The sequence below is a fragment of the Lepeophtheirus salmonis genome, chromosome 3, assembly GCF_016086655.4.
Source record: "Lepeophtheirus salmonis chromosome 3, UVic_Lsal_1.4, whole genome shotgun sequence".
Taxonomy (NCBI): Eukaryota; Metazoa; Arthropoda; class Copepoda; order Siphonostomatoida; family Caligidae; genus Lepeophtheirus; species Lepeophtheirus salmonis.
In genome coordinates, this window is record NC_052133.2 from 13,001,765 (window position 1) to 13,029,270 (window position 27,506).

The window sequence follows — 27,506 nt, forward strand, 5'->3', positions numbered from 1 at the left end:
GTAAGAGAAGAACCGGTTTGGGGGAATAATAATAATATGTACTTCATAATAGAAGATATTCGTCGTCAGTGCATTTTTTTTCTGCTACTACTTAGTAGTGAATATTTAGGAGATGAAGGAAACACAAATGGAATAAATATGTAAACGAGTAGTGAAGTGAAGTGAATTTTCTAACTTTTATTTTCCTTCTTCTCTTTAAAAAAAAAGATAAAAGAAAAATTTGAAAAAGGAAGAATGTACAATTCAAAATGAGTGGCGGTAAAATAGTTGTACTTGCATCCAAGGAAACTCCTGGGACTCAGTCCACACTTGGACCATCACAGTCTGTCCTACTTATACAAAACGATGTTACAGCTCTTCGAGAGGACCTTATTGTTGAAGCAGGCAGTAAGGAGCCTCCGTGTTCTGTCAAAAGGAGAATTCTTTTAGTTGAAAAAAGTGAGCTTCGGAATGACTCTGTGGATGATAACATGCATTTTGGGCAGGCAAGAATAAGGACATTGCCAATATTAACCAACTAACATATTTTATCTTTATTTTTATAATATAGAATCCTTCATTTCATATACTTCCCGAATACAATAACGGAAATATTGTCGATAATAAGGATTTCTCATCGACAAATATCCCTTGTGATGAACCAATGCTTAATAATAAACGCACCCTGCACCTTAAACCCATTGAAAAATTAAAAGATCAAAGGGTCTTGATGAACTCTCATTTTTTCCCTTCTAATGATTTTAAGATTCAGAGACCAAAGTTTGAAGATGACTTTGAGTCCTTTGATAATGCAGAAATTATGGAAAAGTAAGTTTCTAAATTGGGTAGTATCCTTCACTAATCCTTAATTAGATAGATTGTGGGAAAAAGTTTTATTTATGAATGATAAGTTAATCGTTTAGGATCTTGGAAATTCTAAACGATGGAACTAGTTTAAAGACCTAACATTAATTCATAATATTGCATATTTTTTGTTATTTGACGAATCAATCAATGTGAAAATGATGGAATATATCTTGTCAATCTTGTTTATTCAAATATTTTAAAGTTTTAGTTTCATATTATCGTCGCTAGTAACAGGGGCTTAGGAACTTCTATGATACACGATGAAGGCTAATGGGATCCATGATAATGATAAAAATTTTAATCCCCTTTTTTTGATTTCAGAATCCAATCATTGACTGAAGTCAATGTAAAAGAAGAGAACTACTTGAATGACTATGAAGATATGGACTTCTACTCTGAATCTGAACTCTTGGATCCACTTCAAAACCATCCACTTGAGCTACCTCTCTCTACCTCCCTTATACCGAATACTAGTCCACAAAAGAGTGGCAATTTAGTTTATCTTGAACCTGATAACCCTTTACCTAAAGCACCGTCTCTTGTTAACCCAGTCCAATCCAAGTCTTCTAAAAGACTTTATCAAAAGGACAAGTCCTCAGCTGCCACTCAACAGCCTAGAGTACCCTGTAGGTTTTGTAATGGAACCTATAAGGCCACTTTCCTCAGTGAGCATATTCGTAAACAACATTTATCAACCTCCAAGGTAGGGTGTGTCAAACCTTTCCTTTCAGTTTATTTTAAGCTATGTTTTTCCTCTTTGACCATATAGGGCTATCAAATGATCAAGTGTGATAAATGCGAAAAGTCCTTCAAAAGTGCAGAGAACCTTCGAAACCACATGGTGCGCTCACATCTCACTTGCTCCATTTGTGCCAAGAATTGCAAAACTTTCGTGGACCTGGATAAACATCATGAAGAGAGTCACAGTTGTTCAGTTTGTAAGAAATTATTCATTTCCAAAGAGAAAATTGAGAAACATAAGGAGGATATTCACAAGTAAGTTTTGAATTAGTCAAAAATCCATTTTTTCTTCAAATGTATGTATATATATACCTATTCTTAATAGAATATGCCAAGTCTGCTCATCAGAGTTCCTCTCTCTGGCCCAACTCACAGGTCATATTCAAAAGGAACATCCTAGATGTGCTATTTGTGGACTCATTTTCAAGAATCGAGGGGTCTTTGATAAACATGAAAAGGAACATTATCAATGCTTGGATTGTGATTTTGTATTTAAGGTATGTATTATGAAGAGTTTTATCTTTTCCTAATCTTAGATGTTAAGATAAAGATACGTATTGGTGTTGAGAGTCGGTCTGATACTGATCTCCCCAGTTCGTTTTAAAGTGATGTTTTCTAGAACGATTATATCCAAAATTGAAGATAACAGATCCGAATTTAATAGTTTTCAATTTTTGTAAGTCCTATCCTGAATATATTTTTCTGTATCATATGAGTTATTGGAGTCTTTTATGTTAATGTATATATGTAAAATATTTACATTGTCTTTATATTGCTGGTTTAAATCATGGGGCCTGATTCTTAGGGGGAGGGGCTGGAGTGACTATGGAGGACTTACTACTTATAGACTAATAAAGGCTGTCTGCACGGGGTGGTTTGGAGGGTTGTAACTCCCCCCACCCCCGAAAAGGATTATTTTTAAATATGATATTTTCTTTCAAAAAAAGGTCATTAGGGAAAATTATGCAGCAAAGCAGAAATTAATATTAATAATTTTTATAAAAAAATATATTTTTTGTAAATAACTGAATTTTGAAAACTTTTTCGAAAAAATGAGTTTTTGATTTTTTTTTCTAAATTTTAATTTTGCAAATTTTTTTCTAAAAAATTTAATTACTTGTTACTAACTATGGATTTTTCAATTTTTTTTCGAAAAATTTAACTTTTGAATTTTATGTCACTAGCTGTGGATTTTTGAAATTTTTTTCAATAAATTTTAATTTTGGTATTATTTTTCAAAAAAATCCAAAAACCAAGTTCCACCAACCAAAAAAAAAAATAATAATATTAATAGAAAATATGTATATATAATATTTCAGACAATATTACTACTGAAAAAATGGGATCTCCATTGTTATTACGGCCCTTTTTTATAAAACAAAGAGTCTAGTTACACTTTGAAAAGTTAAACTGTACTCCTACTATCCGAGTTTTATATGAGAACGATCAAGATTGTATTTTTCAATGCAACCTATGGTCCAAATATATAACTTCTTTAAAGGACCGAATTAGTTCGGTTTCCAGATCGAAACTCTACACTAATTAATACGTACATTCATCATTTCTTTTGTCTATTCATATATATTTTTTCTGCTTATCAGAGAAAGTGAATAGTTTATTATTTCTACTTCTTCTTATAGAGCATTGAAGACAAAAGAAAACATTCTTCGATGCACCATGCATGTGTATATTGCAGCAAGGTATTCGAAAAGATAATTACTCATATGTACAGAGTGGGAAAGCAAAAATGAGCGGTCAGGGAAATGTTGAATTAAGTTCGTGTAACTTTTTATTTTAAAATAAACTTTTTGGGATAGTAAGAATTGTCCTACACAAGTTTTATCATTCAATATGGCGTCCACTAGTCTCAATGACGGCCACGTTAAACGTATGTTTGATATTCTCTACTGGGTAGTTGGTCCACCACTCCTTGTAGCGAGTCCACATTGCGTGTGTGTGTGTGGGGGGGGTATTGATCTTCTTCTCGATAGCGCCACACCAGAAATAGTCGAGGGTTATAAGGTTTGGGGAACTGGGCGAATTTTCTTGCACCTTTCTTTTGATTTAATTTTTTGCTGACTTTTCACGGTGGTCGGTGGGTCAGCATCTACCTTGAACTTTAGGATGTGGATGAAGGCCTCCTCTCTCTTTTTGTTACAGTCACCACTTCCAGGAGACCTCTTGGTGCTCAAACCAGTGTTTCAAACATGTTGGACTGTGCTGACATTGACGCCGACAATCTTAATGATATCATTTCCGCTTACTTGGACGTTAAGTAGATTATGTGCCCTTTGGCATTTGGCTTGTTGCTTGTTCATTTTTTGTCGTAGTGCGATGCATAATAAACAAAATAAAAGTTATTTGGACGGAGATTAATTTTTAGAATACAAGCTTCTTCACCAGATGAGTTGTTTGCGTACAAGATTAAAAAATAAATCGCTCATTTTTCTTCCCACTCTGTATATCTTCATTTCTACTATTCTATTGAAATAACCAATAATTAGTTACGCAGTGATCCCAAAATTTTAACGCCTGGTTCGGCCGCTTTTTATATGTCATGAAGCGTCCAAATCGAACGCATAAACCGTCTTAAAAAACAATTATCGGTATAAGTCCAACGAAAAATCAATGTTATAATAACACACCAAGTCCTCAGGATTACTCTTCATCGTTTATGTGCTCACGCAAGTGCTCAATCCAGTTACGTATACATATATCAATGATAGCTTGTTTGTAGTAGAAAAGGAAGTTCATTCTTCCGGAATTAAATAATAATGAGAACAGATAAAGAAAAGAAAATTAACACTTCAGTTTCCCGACTCCAAAATAATGGGCGAGCTAGAAATGCACCCGATTTTCATCGCTAGGCGTGAGTGTTGTTTACTAACATGAGTTTTTAAACAAAGTGACAGAAAGAATGGCCCCATCCAGCGGTATAATAATACAACTCCCTGAATGATATTATTATTCAATATAAAATACAGATATACACTGTCAAGAAAAAGTTTAGAAAAAATTGAATTTTACTTATTTTTCTAACTTCTTATGACTTTATCATCTGGTAACACATTAATTAGGATATTAAAATGAAGAAAAATTAAGGCTCAATATGGGTATACACATTTATTTGTAAAAAATCAAAATATTTTTGTTTAAATTTTAGCTTCATCAAAAATCCTCCCTTTGCTGCTATAACTGCTTTCAAGACTTTTGGCATTCTTGCTTTTAGTTTTTCAAGATAGGGAGGTGTGATGTCATTTCATTCATTTTTCAAAATGTTCACCTTACTTGTGGGGCACTTCTGTCTAGGTGTGACCAAAATAGCTCTATAGAGTTCAAATCAGGAGATTGAGCTACCCATTAGATAATAGATAAGATGTGAGATGCTTCTTTCTTTTCTAAGAAGTTTTTTGCAGAGCTTGGACGTATATTTTGGTCGTTGTATTGTTGAAAAAAAAAAACAATCTTCCCATTAATCTCTGTCCAGAAAGAATGGCTGGCGTCTTCAAGATAGAATGATAACCATTCTGTAGGAATTAACTACTTATTTCTCATACTTGCCAGAGAAAAACATTAGATATAAAATGAAGCCTGGTCAAAATAGCTGAATTTTTACAGAAAAATAATCAAAAAATATCAAATGGATGCATTTTTTTCATAATAGTTTTCATCGGGATAAAGTAAAAAATATTAATAAAGTTATAAACATTGATGAAAATGACGAAAAAGTATTTTTTCATACATTTTCTTGCCAGTGTATGTAACTACTTAGAGGGCGCTGTGAAAATTATTCTCAGCATTTTTTTAAACAACCTTTTGTAACGACAAGCCAAAGACTGTCAAACCACCATGCAGATAATATTATTTTTAGTTTGTTCATGCCCTATTGACAACATTGAATATTGTTGATTTCAAGTTTTGAGGGAAAATTCAAATTTTGATAGTACAACCCATAGTAATTGGTGAAGTTAGGCAATTTCACAATTTAACAGATCAAAACTAGGGTTTCTCATTTTCCGGAAAAATAATTTTTAGCGAGCTCGTGAGTAAACTAATTTTTACATTTTGGTATCGCAGGAAATTCATTTGTTTTGTTTTTGTCTAAGTATTTTTTGGTAATTTTTTTTAGTTGATGCACATCATTTGTGCTGTAGTATAAATCATTGAAGACATATCTCAAGTAAATCTTGAATATATATTCAGCTATTCATTTAATAGATCACCTAAATTAGGAAACAATTAAATGCTAAATTTACGGATAAATATTTTGAGCTGGAAATAAATAGCTGGATTTTTACAGAAAAATAATCAAAAAATATCAAATGGATGCATTTTTTTCATAATAGAGTAAAACTTCTGGAAATCTCCAAAAAATTGTATCTCGGGAAACCATGGTGATTGCCAATGAAGAAAATCTAGTGTATTTTTTAGCTGACCCATTTTTTCGGAAGTGATAGTCTGAAAAATGAATTTTCTTTTTCTAAGCAGTTGTCATTACTATATAATTTTTGAGTACTCATCATTTCCTAGATAAGTTCAATTATATTCAGGACCTGAGTGAACATAATTTCGGATCTGAGTATTTCTAGCAGATGTCCTTGTTAAAATCCTTTTCTCCTTATTCCCTTGTCTCAGCTTATTGTAGCTGATCCAATGAAACGTCATGAGTAATATTCTTTCTCTCTTCCATAAATTCTTCAAATTATCAGGGATACCATGTTGATTTTCGGTTTCTTTTTTTTAACATGCCCATTTTACACTGGATTTTCATCATTAGTGATAACTCACTATACCAAGCGCTGTAGCAATATGGAAGTGTGGACACTCTATATTATTTGAATCGGGGGGAAAAACTGATCAGTTGCCCTCATAAGATGATACATCTAGTGAAGGAAAAAAATAGAATTGTTCTCTTAAAAATTTCAACCAAATTCGGGAAATGCACGATTTTACAAATGCATTCTATACAAAAGACAAGCAGTTTAGGAAAATATCCTTGTGTATTGATTTATTCTTGATTAAGGGTTTTTTAAAGGAATCTATTTTTTCTAACAATGTCATTGGCACATAATTATCAGATCATAGAGGCATTAGCTTACAAATATGTCCAAAACTAAGAGAAATGAGATATAAACGACAATGGAAACTCAACTCCACAATAATAAATGACACCAAGACAAAGTTATTTATATTATTCAAACGACATATAACTCCATTAATGCACACACGAACATGTTTACTCTAGTTCAAAGCAGGATCTTAAAAATCAAAAATCTATTAGGAAAAAAGGGAGCCGTGAAAGCTGGAAAACCCCGGCGAGATATTACTAGATGCGAAGAAATCACGAGGAGTGAATTAACTCCGATAGAAAAAAGATATATGGCAAACCAACTTTTGGAAAAACATACCTATTAAATAGAACCAAATTCAAAATGGAATCTATTTTTAATTTATCTCATTCACGGCTACGATGCCTTGAGAAGGATAAAAGAAAGAACAAATAGAAAAATCTATCACTGTTTACATCGACTAGTGAAATATCTGATGATCCAGAATATATCTGCCAAGAAATTAAAGAATATTTTTCTCAAATGAACAAATGCTTTGATTACACTATCACCGCTACGTGTACAAGGTGCAGAAATAATGGGATGTATTATTGTGAGGAATGGAGATATGCACCTGAAAAATCGCTTTCAGTTTCTAAGGATGATTTGAAACTCTTTAGAGCAGCATTTTACGGAAAAATAAATCCAGGATGCAATAAATACAAATGCAAAAGTTAATAGATTACCTGGACCATCTGGTTTTACCTTTGAATTTGATAAAAAGTCTGCTATTTTTTTAACACCCGTTTTACTCCAATTTTATCAAAAACTTTTATCTGTTGCTAACTTATCGGATTTTGCCTCAATCGGACGCATTATTCTCATTCTTAAGCAAGATAAAGATCCAAGATTTCTAAAAATATTATTAAACCCTTTGACTATGCAAAACTGCCTATACAAAATCTTTTCCTAAATTTTAGGCAACCGGTTGAGCCAAGTTTTGAACCAGATATTACATCTGGTCCAATATGGTTTTATGAAAAAAAATAATTAGCTTCTGTTTCCAGGTTTGTTGTGTTTTCATTCACTAAACCGAAAGCTTTATTCTTCATATTTTGATTCACATTTTACAAGTAACTCCTTGTGATGAAAAAAATTGCAACAGATTCTCATGATGGAGATGACGTTTTTAAAATTAAATAAGAAAAAAATATATAAGTGAAGAGAATTTATAATCTCCTGAGATAAGGAAGCCTTTCCATCATGTCTTTTAATATTTTATGGAAATCGCTCAACTTCTACTGGATAGGGCAATTTTGGACGCAGGAACATTTATGTAGTGCTCATTTTTCAATGTTTTTAGATAACAAGTACAAAAGTAAGCTCTACATGGGTCTTAGAAGGGATTTGGAAAAGTTGATAACCTATTCGGAAAGGTTGAAAATACTATCAATGGAGGTCGTGTAATTTTTTGCTCTTTCGAGAATTCCCTTAGGTGGGAAATTCCTAACAGAGGTTCTCTCAGTGATATGCCGGACAAGTGGAGTCGATTATGCAGACGAAACAGCAAATTCAGGTGAGGTAATCTTAAAATGGCCGTCAAACAATACAAGTTAGCTTGTAGGAGTTGTGTACCAGCTCCAAGACATACATTGCCAATCCGTTTTCGATTGTTTTTTCTTATATGTCGGATCTTATCAAATCTAGTCAAACCCCATAATCCACCCTGGCCCTCAGGTTGTGCAGGTGAACTGCTTGGCTCTGAGAAAGGATAAATTCCCCCCCCCCCCTTGCTTCCATTTTATCCCTTCTCGAAACTTTATACTCTGAAATTTATATAACTTTTTTTTCTCTTATCTATTTAAAAATGATTCTTTGTCACATTTGACTCTGAAAGACTAAAAATCCTGCTGGGCCCCTAATGACGTCAACATAATATAATTCCCCCCGACTTGTACATAAAGTCCACCGCCGGTTTTCATAAATAGATTTTAGTCCACAAAAAGATTTGATAAAGGAGAAACGGTTGTACCGTGTGCTCTTTCTTTTTTGTTCATTATCTTACTAGTTGTAGTGAGTTAGCATTTACTTTTATCATTACTTTAAATTGATTTGAAAATCCATAATACAAAATATATATGAATTTAAATATAATTATAATATTTTCCTGGTACTAATTCTATTTTAGTATTTAATGTCTTAATTGCTGTAATTTCTTTTTGCCCCCAAAATCATATGACACCCAGGTGGTATTTACAATAGTATAAATTCAGTAATACAGTAATACCATATGTCTCGCTCCAGCCTTCTTCTCAAGCTCTGACACAGGCACCATCTCTACACATACTTCAAAATCTGTGTTAGAAACTACTGCAAGGTATTTTAAGGGGTTTGTGAAATACCGCCCAACATTATGGCACAAATAATTAAAACACTATTATATTTAATTACACTCGACAACACGTGTCTCCATTACATCTCTAGCATGATATCAATGATTTACTTGATATATATAAGATGCACAGACAATACATATACATGGTTGATCTTATGAAGTCTGAACATTAGACGCTCAAGTAAGAACGCTTCTAACTTGCCCATCCTTATCCAGATTAACATTTATAACTCTCCCTAGAGACCACTCTGGATGCACTAACACTTCATCCACTACGTCACCTATTCGAAGATTTCTTTGTGGATTTCTACGCTTCGACCTCTCTGCTCATCTTGAATGTACTCCCTCGTCTATCGTTTGCGAAGAGATTGAAGTAACATCCTAATTTATTTCTATCTAGAATTAGGCCTGTAGATTTCTTGTCCAAAACTAGATGGAAGATTGATAACATTGAGTCCCGATATTAGCATTGAAGGGGTCCAAACCGGATCACCAGACATGGTGATCTCTCACACCTACAGCTGATCGAGAGAAATAATTTTTCTTTTAAATATATAAATCTTCCGTCCAACACTTCCAGCTATGTACAAGTTTTCTGGCAAAGTCTCACCCCCACCCCCCTCCCCAAATTTAACTTCGTAATACCATGAAATATAACCTTTGTCAGAAAAATATGGGGAAAAATATAACCTGAGGAACATATTATTGTGGTTGAATCATACAATTATTCATAATCAGATCCGCCTCTATTGATAACCTCGGCCACACGGTCCTTGAAGTATATGCAGGTCCGGGACACCTCGTGCGGATCCAACTTTGTCATTGTATTGTTTCTGGTTTTGCACTTTTAATTTACTTTCCTGGATGGATGGAGTAACAGAAGGAAGGAATTTCCCTTTCCAGCAAGGCAATGCAACTGCTCACAAAGCAATAAAAGTGCAGGGTGTCTTGGCTACAACATGTCCTCACTTTTGGAGCCCGTATTTTTTGCCTGCAAATAGCCTGGACCTAAACCCATGCAATTTATATCTCATGAAGAGAGCCGAGCAGCCGATATCTGTGCCGAGTATCATTCGTCTGTGGAGGCTCTGATGCTGTCCATTACCCAAACAATGGCAAAGATGGATCTGCACGAGGTCGCCCGGGCCTGCAAAATCTTCTGGAGCAGTGTGCCCGAGGTTATCAAGAAAGGAGGATCTCATTATAAATAATTAAGGGTCATTAAATGTAGCTTTCAAATAATTAAAAAGTTATGGTTCTACCCTATCTAGTTCGTTTGTTATAAGCGTTTGAAGATGTTCCCAATTTATCTGGGACCAACTTTTTGTAATCGTTTTCTAAATATATGTTTTTTATCTTCCAAAACTGTTATTATTATTCTTTCATTCTCGAAGAGAGAACTTAAAAGTATAACTTGTGAGTCAAAGACGAAAAGTAAGACTGAGAAATTATTGTAGAGTTATACTAGGTATGCACCTATGAAATGAGACTTTCGGCTATTGGTTCCTAGGTGTCTCCAGTTAGACATTATAAACCGGTCCAAAAATCTAAATTCATATATATACATGTGTCAACATTATTTAATTCATTGTTTCTTAATTCTCATTCAACGACACACTTTTTTCGCTCGTAAAAATGTCTAATTTTGTACCTACAATCAATGATGTGCGGACATCACTGATTTTCTGTTAGCAATTGAAGAAAAATGCTTCTCAATCCCATAAAATGCTTGTGGAAGCTTACGGTGGTCATGTTATAAGCAGGGCACAGTGCTTCAGGTGGTTTGAAAAATTCCAAAGTGGGGATTTTGACATGAGAAATAATCTCTTCGGAAAGAAGGCAATACTGTGTGGGTTCTGAGACCAGTATGTTGTCATTTAGTATGACCTTCTACAACCTGGTGAAACTGTGAATGGTGATCGTTACCAACAAGAATTGGCCGAATTGAACCATGATATACGCCAAAAACGCCAAAATATGAAGCCAGGCAACACAAGGTAATTTTCCTTGATGACAACGCATCACCGCATCGATCTATAACCCCCCCCACCAGCTTGTTGAATCGTACAACTGGCAACCTTTGCTCATGCAGCTTAATCATCATACCTGGCGCCTTCCGATTATCAATTGTTTGCATTGATGGGCCACGCATTCAATGATTTACGCTTTGATTCTCACACTGAATACAAAAAAATGGGTGGATGGCTTGTTTGCAGCCAAAGACAAACCATTTTTTTTAGATAGACGCCCATAAATTGGCTGAAAAATAGGGAAAATGTGTGGCTAGCGAAGGCGCATACTTTGAAAATTAAATTTAAAACAATTTTTTCACTTTAAAAGTCTCTTTTCATAGGTGCATACCGGGTAAGGGGTATTTGTATTTGTTTTGTTTCTTTCATCTCATAATGCTCACAGCTATACTGCTCTTCTACAAAAAAAAAAAAAAAAAAAAAGAAGGTCATGGTGACCACTTTAATTTTTTAATTTTTATTATTTTAATGGGCATCTCTAGCAGCACATATGTTGTCTCTCAGAGTCCCCATAATTGTAGTAAAATATCTCAGGTGTGGTTTTTAAGCCCATCGATATTTCCACAACTTTTTCACCTCTAATTATACTAATCTTTACAACTCATGCCATACTCAAAACCAACTATTATTTATTCAATTAAGCGACTCTTTGGTTGGATGATGATGCGATTCTTTTATCATAAATAAGTATACAAAACTAAGACACTCGATACATAATTATTCTGTAGGTAGTATATAAAATAGTTATTGAATATTCAGCTATTAAAAGTTTCAAAGTATATATAACGAATTCATTATATTAATATAATTTGTTTCTGATCATCAGTAAAGATCCTAGCTCCAAAAGAAACGTTTTTCATGTTGTAAACCTATCGTCCTTAATTCTTATATTTTTGAAGAGAGAACATATAACGTATAGGTATAAAGTAAACACTATGTCATTAAACGCAAAGAGTAAAACGGGTGGTTTGTTATGGAGTTATTAGTGTTGGATTCGGAGTAGAGTTGAGGATTGATTTATTGTTTGTGTTTATTTCTTTCATCCCATAGCTGATCGCAGCTAATTGAATTGAATGGCATGAGAGCTATAATGCTCTTCTACCAAACAGTTTTCAAATTGTCAGGGTGACTATATTCATTTTTGGGGGATCATATTATTTTCAACCATGATTATAACATATTTGTTTATGTCAAGTGATTTAATACCAAATTTATGGCTACATTATTTTTCGTTTTTTGTCAGTAGTACCTGGAAAATAACCTTTTCTAGGTCTGCTAAAAAAAATGGTATGAAACTTTTACTGTCCCTATAACAACAAAATAGTAGTTATTTTAAGACTTTAACGTTTTTGGGAAGGCCAAAATATGGAGGTTTGTAAGTAAGGGAAGACTGGGGACAGTTACAACACGGGAATTTACAAAAGGGCTTTTTTCTCAAGCATCAAAAAGCTAAACCCACAATATTTATATTTAATTTGTAAAAAATGTAGTTTTTTGTAGAAAGATACCCAATTATTTTTTTGTGAAATTTTCTTTCACTTATTTTGTTAAAACTGATTTTAAGAGATAAAATTATTGTTTTAATTAGCTTTATTTTATTAATAGTTATTCTTAGTTCATTCGTAAGTCTCTTAACGAAGGAACAACAATACACTTAACCTCTGCCTGCAACGTTACACTTTATATCAATGACAAGGACTATTCACAAGACTGAGTAATGAACTATCTTGCCTAGTTGCTACGCTCTATGGAACATAATAATTTAAACGTTAGACGTGTTCGGGAATTGTGATTGTATGGCCAACGTATAGAACAGATTTGAAATTTGTGATGTTAAATTATAAATCAGTTTCAACTTTCAAGTTAAATTAATAGTACTTCATAAATAATATCTATAATTTATAACCATTTAGAAGAAAAATAACTTTATCAACACTTATTGAAGCCTTAGATTATAAATGTTTTTTATTCATAAAAAATATAATCATTTTTGTAGACGGAGTGGGTATACATTCTACGAATCCTGACTCCAACTACTCAGGCCTGTTTGCTACTGTCTCTGGTTGTACTACATATGTTCACATTAGAGGTAGATTTGTTTTACGTCTCCTGAATATTAACCTTAGTATTATTTGAAAAATAATTTATCCAGATAATAGATGTATTTTACATCAAACCAATATTTATGACAAATTTATATTAATGAGTTATATTCCCCTCATAGTCACCAATATATTAGTGAAAAAAAAAAAAAAAAAAAAGGCTATTTTTTCCGTAAGTTAATAATTTAATGCATCCATATTTACAGAGAACAAATCAATCATCAGAATACCAATCACTTCAAATGTCACGTATGTTCCATCACATTTCGACGAATGGAGGATTATACTCAACATCAACGCCAGGCTCACCAAATCAACACACCAAAAAGAAAACCTGTCAAAGAAACCCAAAGGATCATCCTGCTAGAATCCAAAGATAACTGACTGAGATGGAAAAAAAGACATCTTTAACATATTATATACAATGCTTTACATTAATTACAGCTGTGTGCGTCTAAAACTGAACAGTCCTTTAAAATTTACGCCATGCACATATTCGTGATTTTATTGAGTTGAAACCGATTTATACTTCGAGGCAAGGGTCTTGACTAGTTATAAACAAAACTACAGCAAAATCTAAATAGCAACAGTGAAACAACAGCCGATAATATGGAGAGACGTCGAGTCGCAATTTTGGAACTTAACGCGTGGGGAAAAACTCCCAATGAAATTGCCAAGGTTCTGAACTGCAGCCACACCACCGTTTACAGCGTGGTAGCCAAAGGGACTCCTAAGGCGACCACAAGATCTAAGTCAAGGCCTCGAAGGTCGGACAAAATGGTTTCTGCCGTGAAAAAGTCTGTCGATGACAAGAGAGGCAAGGTCACCGTCAGCGGCCTCTCCAGGACCGGCTAGTTAAGAAAGATCTTGGCCTTAAGGTATACAAGAGAATTCCTCGTCAAGCCCTCAAGCCTGTAGACAAGGAAAAATGCCTCGCAAGGTCGAAGATTCTTCTCAACAAGCTTAAGAAAAAGCCCTCACTCGCTTGATTGTTCACCGCTTGACTTTGCAGTGTTTGGTTGTTTAAAGGGGATGCTGTCGGGAGTCCAATAGCTTCATCACCAAGTCATGCAGCAAGTTCTGGTCCCGGCTGGAGTTGGTTGTGGAGAACATGGGTGGCCAAATTGAATAGACATGTGTCTAAGACTCTCATCTTTCATGTTAAATAAATTAATTCATCGACTACTTTAAAAATTACAGAATTATTTAACTATTTTTAAAAATTTCAGAGAGATAAGTTTTGGACACGCACACATGTATATTATTCACCAGTATTATGATAATCTATTAATTAAACTGCTCAACAAATGTTTACCTATGATAGAGGCTGTGTGGTTCAAATTACTTTTACTTCAAGAAACATTAAAATAACTTATATATAGAATCTATTTTTTTGTGGTATGCAGAGAACTACATATTGTAGGCGATTAATAATCTTCGATAAGTATACAAAGATATTTTTTTCAAACCAAAAATCTTTAATAACTCTTAAAATATAATTTTTTTCCAGATACTCTTTTTTATCATGCAGTTGTATGCCTTCATTTTACGACAAACTATGATGTTATCATCGTTAGGGGTCATATATTTATGACGTCCATTTGAGGGGATGATTTTAAGAGTTTTTAGGATGACGGAGAAGGAGGGGTATGGGATATTTCGCATTCCACTACATTGAGAACTGATCACTCTTTCAAAGATCCACAAAATATTTTCAGGGGCGTCTGCAAGGGGGGAGGCTAGAGGGAACGTATCTCCACTTTTATTTTATACTAGAAAAATTCTTGATTATTTGTCTTCATTTTTAATTTGGAAGCGTGTACCTAAAAAAAAATATTAAATATTTTTTTCTCTTTTACTTATATCTATCAAGCCAAAAAAAACCCACTAAATTATGTAGATATTGGGAATAAATATTTCTACAAATAAGACCCTTGTAGGCCACGAAACCAGAAATTTTAGGTTATAAAGGTTATTTTTTAATGCTTCTCGGCGTAAAATCAATCTGGAATACACCAACTCCATCGATGGGCAAAAAAATGTTGAAATTTAATTGAATAATGATATTATGTATGAGGAAATTATTGCCTTATCGAATTTGTGAGCAAATTATTATTTTATGCAACGTTAACAATTAATTATATATTTTATGTATATTACAAAAAATTTCAAATTCAATATTTTCCTTTTTAAACCTATTTTATCTAATAGATAATGGTAAAAAAAACATTTTGATACCAAATTCCTCTCTCTAGCTTCAATATTAACGAAGTTATGAACAATTTATAATCGAAATTTCACACTTTTTTTCCGTAGTTTTTATATTATAACCTACACCAAAATCTGTGATCTATTAAAATATTACATATGAATAAAACAAAATAACTTTCTTAAACATCAAGAGGACTGAATGAAATTTTCAGGAATTACGTAATACAGTATTGTGGAAAAGTTGATATTTTAAATACCTGCAATTGAATTGTATAATATGAAATTCGAGTATTTGAATATCCTCCCCGGCTCTCTTGAGAATTCATGATAGTTATTGAAAAAAAGGAGATATTAAAAATTCAGACAAAGTATTTTCATATTCTGCCGTAATAAAGATTCAAGGTGCTAATATCGGATGGAAATTGATGTATGTCCCATTAGATTTTCTTGGAAACTTGACAAAATCCTAGATAAATAAATGTTGAAAAGTCCATTATAACTTTTATTCAATCCATTACAACTTATCCGTGAATTTGAAGGATATCTTGAGATGAGTTATTTTCCAGCGAATGGTGCGATTAAACGAAGTAACAGATTATACAAAAAATAGACTCCGTCAAGGTTAATCTAAACACAAGATTAGACCATCAAGTAATCGGGCTTGCTAGAATTTTTAATTTGATGTATCGTACCGACTGCTGGGCAAGGCAGACTGATTATGACATAAATACACAACCAATCATAGTCTATGCCGTCACTATTGCTAGAATGTTCAATTTGATGTTACGTACCGACTGCTGGGTAAGAAAGACAGATTTTGACAAAACACGTAACCACTCATAAACTCTGACGTTCAATATCAGAAAGCGTGGAGGAAGTCAAACATTAGTCTTGGACTGAGTGAAAGATTAAGAATTTATCTACTAAGTATTAAAGTAATCAACATCCATTATTTCTACGGGGGTACACAAAACACTTGCACGCCTCCTACAAGATTTTCCCTCTCCGTACATCGGAATTTTGTACTTTACCTATATATTTATATTAATAGTTGAACCCGTTGAGTTGGCTAGTCATATGTTTTTCTTAGTAGATTGATTTTGAAAAACTTCTTTTTGATTACAAAATTGTAAATCGTCCTAAGGAACAGTGCATATTTGTAGCTTCTATGGATTTAGTTAATATACAACTTTATGTTATATACTTGGATTTTACTCAAAAAATTGGTTTTATACACAATATTGGAATTAATAGATGTCTAGGCACTTATAAAACAGGAAAATTAGTTTTATATTCTGTGTTAAACGATTGAAAAATCATTGTTATAATGGAATCTCATATCTTGCTTTATTTTGCAGTAACACCCTACCAAAAACCAACAAAAATACTGATTAGGCCTCAATGAGAATTGCCAGGACTTTACATTATTTTTTTTTTTTAAATTGTGTTACCTGTTCTTCAAAAACAAACACCTGTTTTACACTTTGAGGATGTGGTATACACTTCTGTTATTCGTTGCGAGTCTGCAGGATGTGAAAGTTGCGGTTGAGAGTTATAAGCAGAAAATATTGTTGTATTTTGCAAATTTGTTAAAATAAGGCATAATCCAATTATTATACGATAATACAACTGTGTCACATGTCAAAACGAACTTAATTTGCATTAATTGGGAGTTTATGTTCGTTGAGACGCATATACACCATATTAATCTGTCTGAAAGAACAATTTGCCTGTATAAGACGGTAATATTAGTGTTAATGTAAGTCGTGATTCTCACCTGATTGTTCATGCTAGCCACTTCAAATTTTTGACAACACTTTATTGCTATAAATATTTTTCTTTATTGTATATCCACTAAAAATGCTTTAACACTTGAGTCCGAAAAAAGTAGTTTATGTTTAATAAAGTGCTACAGGGGACTCAGATCCCTAAACTTCACCAATTAAACTACGTCGGATTCTATCAGTAATAGACCGACATACACCCTGTATCCATTGTTTAACAGAGAACTATGAGCGACAGTGACAGCTGTGCAAGCAGAAGTAGAATGCATTTATTATTTTGCTGGATAAAAAGAAATGTTTCGCGTCTGAAAAAAATTTCGTAAATCCACGAAGTATTTATTCCACAATCATGGAGAAGGCAGATTATCCTTGTTGTGATCTGCGCCGGACAAGACAATGTTGAGATTGAAAAGTTACTAAATTCTGGACAACTCCTTTTTCTGGAGAGTCAGGAAGGAACTGGAAGAGTCTGGAGATGATTGCAAATCAAAAAATCATTGATGATGATCCATCCAAATCGATGAAAGTCATTGCCAGGGATCTCAACTATTCTGAAAGACTGATCAGAAAGTGTGTTCGTCTGGCAATTTGACTCTACTCCATACCACACTGCAAAGATAACGTTGCCATTGTTGTCAGAACTTTTTTTTGGACATTGTTCGACTTCTTTGTGTAGGGTGCAGTTGAGAGACACAACAACAGATCCTCCTGCAACACAAAAAGCAGAGTGGAAGTCCAAGATCTGGAAGGAATTCTGGAGAAATTCATTAAGGCCTACTCCCAATTCTGAGGTCGATTTGAGGTCGTTATGGAATAATTATACATTTTTTGATTATTCAGCTTTCATTTGGCATTGGGGTTCATTAACATCAGATGATTAGTTTAGCAGAAAAAGAAAGTGCTACCTTGGGACAGAGAAAAGATCGGGGACTACTTTGTTTTAACTCAAGATGGAGCTCCGTGTCATTGTACCACTAAAACCCAGGCCTTCCTGAGAGACAAATTTCCTGATCTCAACATGTGGCCACCCTATTCTTCAGACGCAAAACCCCTTGGACTACTCTATATAAGCGTGTATGGAGGAGAGGGTGTGTGTTACTCCTCACAGGAGTGCCCAGTCTCCATAAGCTTCCTTCAAGAAGGAGTGAACCAAACTCGAGTATGCTGTATGACTGCATAGTCAAGACCTGCAAGGGATTTATGCTTCGTATCCAGATAATTATTAGAGCTGATAAATGTCCTCATAAAACATCTCGCTTGAATTTTACTATTGAAAATAATCAAATGTGTTCCACTAGATAAGTTCAACCCTGGATTTTGTCAATTATTATTTGTGTCAGTATTGCTTCTCTAACAACAACATTTTCATGTCATGGCTTTACTTTTCTATTGAGAACATGACAAAGCTATGAATTTATGGGTTTTCTCTCTCTTTCTTTCTTCGAATGCCTCATTTATTTGTAGTTTGATTATTATTTGCTATTCTCCTAATGTTTTAATATTTATACTCTTTTCTGTTTCTCTGCCACAGGTAAGAGAAACAGAGTAATATATTAATGCATTCCATTTTTCCATTTATTATATTTGCTTATACACAAATTTTAACTTGTATTTAATTATTTTGTATTGAAGTCAATGTGGAGGGATTGATAAACTTCATTTTTCATATTTTCAACCCTATTCTCGAGCCATTTTTTACAAGTCCAAGTCAAGATTCAACAAATTCATCCCGAGGAAAATTCCCTCCAAGAAAAGTTTATCTCGAGGAACTAACACATTTTTACATATTCTAAATTATATTTATTAAAAAAGCTAAAATGTGTGCCTTCTACTCTACATAAGTAATCTTTCTATATTCAATTTAGGAAAATAAAAAAAATATAAAACCATGTATCAAATTTGTTGCTATTGGTGGTTAAGGGTTAAACAAAGTTTTTCGTTAAGCTTCAGAAATTTAAGTCTTTATTTCAATTAGTAACTTATCTACTAATATAATGATTATATTACTTAATTTTTAAATCTTTGTAGTAAAAGTAGAATGAAATATTACATCAAAGTTGATTTTTTTCATTAAGATATATTCCAAATATTTTTATTGTTTGGAATGAATTTTCCTCGGGAGGAACTTGTTTCGAGAAGAACTTTCCTCTTTTATTGTCTTTTTGAATTGTAGTATTTCCTCAAAAACTCTGTGATCATTTGCACAATATTAACCCCTTTTGGGCAGTACCAAAATAGATGTCTTGAAGTCTCTAAACTGTACTTATAGAATTTGCAGTCTCTCTTTCTCTGTATCTTTGACTCTCAACTTATTTGTAAGAAGGGTTGAAGTAGCTATCCTGTAGTGGAGCCACTTTTCCATGAAAGGGTTGCAAAATATTTTATTTTCGTTTTTCAGTACATCCTCCGGCGGCTTACAACCTAATCCAAGGAAGCATTTACATACAAAACCAGCCGGAGAACCCACAATTTGGCTTTCGATGCCTTATTTGCAGGCACTTGAGATATGGTTGCAATGAAAGACGTTGGAGTAGCCTCTATGGACTTGAACCACAATTGTCTAATTACTGAAAGTCCTGATGCCTTGAGGAATTCATCCCCAGTGTTTAACCTGTGGTTGAAGTTAAATAGTTCGTCTACGCCCAGTATAGGAAGAACAAAGTCCAAAATTGATTTCCATGAATTGGTCATTTTCTTCCAGTAAGCACTAGCCATACTTTAAGACTTTAACAGCTCAGCAGGACCCATTAAAATTGTTTTTTTGATTAGAAACCCAGTATTCCTTTTAAAATTATCTTTCAAGCATTTTGCCCAGAAATTCAAACAGATTCTAAGTCTAGTGAACCATGTAAAGTTTAAAAATTTCCACACGGTTTTTTACACTTTTTAGACATATTCTCCACAATGAAATTGTATCATATTGGCGGCTCTTTGAAAGATAAGCTCGCTTTGAACACCATATAAATTTTTTCTGGATGTTCAGTATTTTGTCTTCAATTTACTCTGAATAAGTAAGTGTATAACTCAGGGTATTGCGACTGCAATCCATATTTTTACCCTATCTAATATATTTATATGGTGCCTATCGTACTACGACATAGTACACGAGATAGATTCTAGGACTCTCTCTGCGTTAGTGTCGATACCGATCGCTCCATCCTCTTTTGTTATTGAGACTCCAAAAAGAGTAGATCTACTAGATAACTTCAATATCATAAAACATTCCTTCAAAGGTTATTCCAGTGAAGGTAACACTTATGTCTTGCTGGTGTTGACCACTAGACCCGAGGGCTCTGAAAACGATCTCAGGATCCCAAACACGGCTCTCATATACGAAGTGAACCCCTTCAAAATGGTGTGAGTTTTTTTATTAATTTGATAATTGTCCAAGCTGTTTCAAACTCCTAATTTTTTTCTTGGCCTTCAATTTAAAGCTTTGTTTCGAATTCCTGTACGCATTTTTTCCATAACATTTGAAAATTTCTAGGGGATATTTGACTCCACACTGGAGAGTTAGAGCCTGGGTTAGACTGTCCAAAACTAAGGGGTTTTTGCTCTCATCTTCAAAAGTAAAGCTTTTGTAACATCCACTCTATCATAATTAAAATATTTCTTTTGTGGGTTAGGATTATTTTGAGTTGAGCTAGAGTTTGAGTCATCTTAAGAGGATATTGGAGGGAATCTTTTTTTTAATATAAATATTAAGGCTCATAAACACTTATATGATATTATAAAATATGTAGGTAGAAGAATTGAGTTAATGATAACATAAATAAACATTTTAGTTTAAAATGATTCCCCTCCCGAAACACCTTTCAGTATTTGCTAATACAAAGCAATAAAAAAATTCCGGTAAGTAATTAAACCTGTTTTGACCTATAAAAGAAATAAAATAGAATATGACGAGTAAAATGAGTATAATAATAAAACATTAAAAAAAAAACAGCAACTAAAAACTGAGTCAAGAGTCTAAAATTCACATTTCAAACAATTACTTCCCAAAAGTTTCATAAGACCTAATAATTCTTTTCAAAGTGTTCAAATACCTTGCGGATATTTTCGGGTAGTATCGTACTAAATCCAATCTATATTGACATCCATAGCCCAACACATTTGGAATCCTCAAAGAGAAGGCTGAGTATCATGCTGCAGCAGATATAAAAACTGATCCTAATTCTTCAGCTTCCAGTGGTTGATAGGTGCATAACTTGTTCGCTATAAAGGCTGAAGCATTAGACAAAGCAAAATCTAATGCCTTAATATTATCAGAGGAAGTCCTACTTTTTGATACTCCAAACAATGTCATCGCTTTTGTTTAATTGGAGCCGATATTTTCTTGCCCGTTGACATTAAATGATATGACTCCTTTTAAAATCCAAACATGAAGACAATCAACAAAGGCATGAATGTTAGAATTGCTAAAAAATTCGTGTAATAGTTGCATAGCTTATCCGCACTACTTCCTAACTGTTAATGATAACTCATTTTTAAATGCCAGGGAGATGGAGGAATGTGGTATTTTGCGAATCTTTCAGAGGAAAATTAAATTTACCATGTACAAAGACTGAGGAGGGTTGTTTATCAAGATCATGAACTGTTATAAACACAATTTGCAAGGGTAGATTCTCCAGGAAACGGGGTACCTCTATATACTGGAAGAAATATTTTCTTTTGATGTACTCTGGTGAATGATGTCAATCGTTCTATTGTACTCATATGTTATAAACCAAAGGATACGATGAACGGCCCCCATAATATGAATGTTTTTTCATTAGCTTCATAAGATGGAATAGTTCCCTCAAAAAAAAATATGTAGAGAGCTCTATTAGGGATTTTTTTAAGACTGCAAAATTTTTTCTTTCTTTGGATTTGAAGTCTCCACCTTTGACAATTTTAGCTCTTCCTGCAGTGTGCAAATTTTTCCTTTCAGGGCTAGTGCTGCTTCGTTCTCAGAGAATATATCACATTCAACATTCACACTGACATTAGAGACTCTAACTTGATGAAATTATACAACTTGAGGGATAATTTTACTAGTAGATGCAAATAAAGGCAAAATAGTTTGGCGGATCTCCCTTCTCCATGACCTTTCTGTTCACTCAGAAGGCACAGTTTAGCTTGATATTTTGGAGGAGTATAAATTTGCAAATGAAACTTATAATTTATTGAGTAACTTTCGTTATGGTAGTCTAAGTAACTCATTACGAAAATATCTTTCATTACGGGTTTGGCTGAAATGGTTGCTGCAGATGTGAGATGTATGTGGATAGAACTTATCTTTTCTTTTGCAGGCCTTCACCCAATTTTAGTTCAATGTAGGATCTTTTGAAAAATTGTGATAGGATGTAGCAGGTGGTGATGGACAAGAGGCACACGGCACACGTAGCACTACTATGACGTCGCTTCTCTGACTGCACTGATTCTTGGCGTTGTTGAAATTCGATTTTCTAGAAAAAAATATAAATAATTTAAAGTGGAAAGTAATTTATCAAGCCTTATGAATAAATCTAACCCCCTGTCTGCCCATTTGGCCAATCAATAATATTTGAAGTACTATTTTTGTTTTGTTTTTTGCATTAATTAACCTACGGAATTTGCCGATTGTTTGATCGCCAAAAATGGAGTGTCACAAGAGAGGGAAATTGTAGGAGTACGGATGAGGACCTCGATACAGAAAAGACTGCATAAGTAGCAGGGAGAGTGAAGGAGGTCACAAAAATGTATACAGAAGACACTACGGATTTTGGAGCTGTGTAATAAAATGATGACCGATGACCCAATTTAGGTTTTGATTTTGCTGAGTGAAGGGTTTTATAAATTATCAAGTCACGTTGTTATATTATTGTTACTAGTATATTTGTGACGTCTCTCAAGTCAGCAAATCAGAATGCAGAATCTAAGCAACGCACCTTCCCTTTCCATCGCCTCGGTAATATAGCTGTGGACAGTTGAACTTTATAATGTTCCCTAAAATACTTGAATTCTAATAATTTTTATTACGTATGATTAATATATCAATCATACATGGAATATTCAATTATTGCATTATGAAAGTAGTTCATTCCTGGGAATCTTTCTCTTTTGTGACAAAGATAACGTAGAGAATTTTTCAAGAGAATATCACTTGATAAAGTCCATTCATGAATTACTCATAGAAAGGTAGTAACGGATGATTAACTTAAGTAGATAGAGTTTTAGCATGACAGTAATTTTGAGGACCTTTGATTTTTATATATCAACTTTTATATTTTTTTCATTAATGAATAGAAAAGTATTACAACTTCCTTTGGTGTTTTTAAAATTTTTATCTGTCAACTAGAAGGGAGGATTTTTTCCCCAAAACACACAAGCAAATCTGCAGTTCATTACATCCTCTAGTGATTAGCGACTACAAACTCCTTTATCTCATAAAAACTGATTAGGTCAATCAATTTTAATGGTGTTTTCACTAATGAATAGAAAAATGTTCAAGCTTCCTCAGGTTAAAAATTTTCTCTATTAATTATAAGATCATTTTTGGACCGAAACGTCGAAACCAATTTGGAAGTCATTTTAAGTTATTGAATTGCGTCTTTTTCTTGAATCTTTGCAATTAAACCCTCTAAAATATTATTATGGTAATTTTTTTGTAATGTCTTTAAAAAAAAGTCATCAAATATAGAATTTAAAAGAAATATATATTTATTGCTTTTTACGCATCACAAAATTACATATCGATCAGCTGTTTGAGCAACTTAATACGTGATGGAGAAAAAAGATTCGAAAACTCAATCTTTTGTAACATATCTATTATTAGGTAATATTAAAAAACAGAATCGAATAAAATACTATCTACGATTTTAATATACGATATTTTTATTTGATGTATTTATTTCAAATATGTAATTCATTTTAAAAATTGTGGATAAACCATGCGACAGTAATAGTCTCCGAGTACTTAAGAAATAAATTTGATTTTTTTTAATGATTGACTTATTTGGCTAACTACCTGATGATTTCGGGCATTTATTCTGTTTATTTTTGGAAAAAAGGTTGTGTTATACAATAAACGTAACTACATCGATCCTCTTATACTATGTCTTAGTTGTTGATTTTTTATCCATCCTCACTTTTCTAGCCTCGAGTTCTTTACCAACAAATATTGTGTACTTAATAATTGGAGTAGTTTAGCAAGTGTTTTAAAAGAACAAATGTATAAAGAAACATATAAATACTATACAATTTTTTTTACAGCAGATGTTAAATACAAACAATGATTAAATTTCAGCTTTTTACTACTCATACTCTGTACTTATCTGAATAGTATATCACCTTACCAATTGTCACATATCGTAAGCTTAGAATTAAAATCATAAATTGTTTCTACAAGTTCTAAATTAATTATTATTAGTAGTAGTAGAAATCAAATAATATTTAATAGAATTCCTCTTTTGAAAAAACATACGGAACTTTAGAGTTACTTTTACAAAAAAGTATCATCATTTATCATGTTAATCTACGTACATCTCATAGATATATAGCGACACAAGGGTTAATTTAACTTTGGCTAAACCTTAAGAGACCAAAAAGGAAAGACGAGACAAGATGGTTGAAGTAGAAGTAAAGGAAAACTATATACTCATGAATTATGTTCAAGAGTCACGTAACCTCGATCGAAAAATATAGATTTCGTAGATGATAAGGGGTATGCATTTTTGTTTTAAATAAATTATATAATTAATGTTTCAACTAATTTAAAAATTATAACGCAATAAAAAAAGTTTGTTACACAAATTTCAATACTTTTCTGTTGCTCCCTCTTTGCATTGGGTCCTTCTGATTGCAGCACGGACGGACATAGGAAGAAGAGGTGTTCTGAATTTTCAATCTCCTAGGCAGAGAACGTGCCGTATTTATTCTCCACTCTAATTTTTTTGGTTTAAAGTGAGGATGTAGCCATTCGATATCGGAACCACTTTTGTTCATAAGAAATAAAAATACTGTCTAGGATCCCTGTTAAAACCTAAGATCCCCAGTCTACTCCAGTGCCTTTTAACAATTGATGACCAATGTTCACCGTCTGAGATTACCCCATCTTCAATGCGTTTCTAAATTGTTATCGAGATCATTGTCCCAAGTAGAAAAAAGAATGGAGGGGGCCCGATAATTTTGACCTAAACTATTTTTAAATTATACTTGATGGATATTGCTCAGAAAGAGTTTAATGTGAGGTGTCCTATTCTAAAAGAGTAGCACAACTCTTGATACAATGCACATTTATAATATTATAAACAGTTTTTAAAACTATCAATAAGTAGGAAAACTTGTTGCTCTTACATTATGTACATAATAGATCCTATGTTGTTATATAATGGACTTACAAATTAATGTTGTGTGAACTCGAACAAATATTGATCCGTTTCGACTCGACATGGGTTGATGTTTTGTGTTTTGTTCTTAAATCGTTTTCTTATCCATTACAATTGACCCTTATAATCAAATAATATGTGAAATTTTAGAAAATATTTATTTGGATAATAGGAAATTATTTCAAAAAGCTGTCAAAGCAACACTTAATTATATTTTTATCTTGATTCATAACATACTTGTAAATATATATACATGTAGTTTATTCCTCATTAAATAATTAAACACTATCGACAACATTTTATCGATTCTATACTTCGTGCACTATATATTCACACACAGAAAGGGGAAAAAGTAAAAATAATATAAACTAAAACAACACTCTAATTTATAGGGTGAGTTCAGTACTTTGGTAATACAGGGGTGTCCAAACAAAAAAATTTAGGATTTTTTTCTTTTTACTAGAAAATTTAATATAATTTTTAATTAAAAAAAAATTTCTGTTTTCTTTAAATAGCTATGAATTTTTGAATTTTGTTTTTTATATTTGTAAAATAATTTTTCAAATTACTTCAAGGGATATCAATGTTTTTGAAAAGAATGCAAGGGGTTGCCATCTATTTTGTGTCCTTTGTTCTAGCACTGCACTAACTTCGATGTTTGTTGTATCGACCATGATATTATGTGAGCAGAAGGGCATGGATGTAACGGGTGGAACAAAAGTCCTGCTACCATTTTGATTGCCTATAACTTTGGTCGAAGAACAGATAAGTAAGTTTGATTTTCATAAAAAGTTTATTTGGTCTTAACATTTTTTTTCTCGTTATGATTTGAAAATTTTATCGGCAAAATGGTGACTGCGATTCGAAAATAGACGAAAAATCTTCAATTTCACGTGACAGCCTTATGATTGTATTACTGTACTCAACTCGTTCATCATGATCTCTCGGTAGCACTTTATAGACTAATTTAATTTAGTAAGGTAACATTTTCAAATCACTTTTCAAAATTCGCGTTAAACTACGTCCAGTAATCTGTAACTGGTAAGTACGTCTCCGAATTGATGTTTCTTGAGACTCTGAAACACTATCGCACACCAGAGCCACATTTACAGCATTACTAGATGTCCATTGTCTTCCATAATGAGGTCTGTCTACTTTCGTACTATACTGTCCAAAATTCGCTAGTAAACAATAAATTGTGGTTTTGTGAGACCCTGTACGATTAAGATACAAAATGGTAGCGGGACTTTTTCCCCATCCATAACTAACAAAGTCGCAATTGCAATTTTTGTAAAAGCTGAATCAGTGTCAGTTAACCAAGTTAGAGATTTAGTAAGTTTGCGTCCTTTCCTTTCTTGCCCCCAACATCTTATATGGCTCTAGGTACTTTTGATTAAAAAATATTTTGCCTTGGACATTTTGCCTTAAAACACTTCGCCTTAGAACATTTAGTCTTAAAGCTATTATGCCTTAAGGAGATTTCGCCTAAACATATAAATAAATGAAGTTTATACGTCGTTTTTTTTTTTTTCAAATGTTTATTTAATTGATTAGATTGAGTTGCACTGATTAAGTATAAGCAAATATAACCTAGGAATCTTGTGGGATGAAGTCCTGGGCGCGAATGTACATACATTACATGGTGTCCACGATAAATTGGAACTACTTTAAACTTCATCCAGATCCATAATGTGGATATTCGGGGTTAAATCATACTAATATAAAAGGTTGCGAGAACAATACACTATAACTTCCACCACAATTGTTTTGACAACAAACAATAGTCATCATGGAACAAGCAAGGAGAGACACTATCCTCGAATTGGCTCGCGCGGGACACACGCCTCTGCTATCTACAAGCTTCTTAACGACCCCAAGACCACGGTGTACCAGGTCTTCAATGCCTGGGAAGTTGAGGAGAAGGTCTGCCGCAAGGCCCACAACATGAAAAGTGACCGAATCCGCACTCCCCGTTTCCTTGTAGGCCTCCGGAAGTCCATC

The 27,506-nt window shown here is 33.3% G+C and overlaps 1 protein-coding gene across 3 annotated transcripts; it reads left to right on the forward strand.

Moving 5' to 3' along the window:
* On the forward strand, positions 1-27,382 carry LOC121114110 (uncharacterized). 3 transcript variants are annotated; one of them, XR_011779214.1, is made up of 8 exons: positions 68-485; positions 551-807; positions 1,168-1,549; positions 1,616-1,842; positions 1,913-2,084; positions 3,228-3,320; positions 7,645-8,211; positions 13,369-14,673. XR_011779214.1 is itself a non-coding variant. In XM_071887041.1 (7 exons), the coding sequence occupies exons 1-7, from the start codon at positions 249-251 to the stop codon at positions 26,141-26,143; spliced, it is 1,401 nt and encodes a 466-aa protein (XP_071743142.1). In that variant the 5' UTR covers positions 68-248; the 3' UTR covers positions 26,144-27,382. The 3 variants fall into 3 exon arrangements, 2 of the variants coding, with proteins under 2 accessions (XP_040563898.1, XP_071743142.1); XM_071887041.1 differs by lacking the exons at positions 7,645-8,211; positions 13,369-14,673 and adding an exon at positions 26,111-27,382; XM_040707964.2 differs by lacking the exons at positions 7,645-8,211; positions 13,369-14,673 and having other exon boundaries at positions 1-485; positions 3,228-3,410.
* The last annotated feature ends 124 nt before the right edge of the window (positions 27,383-27,506 follow it).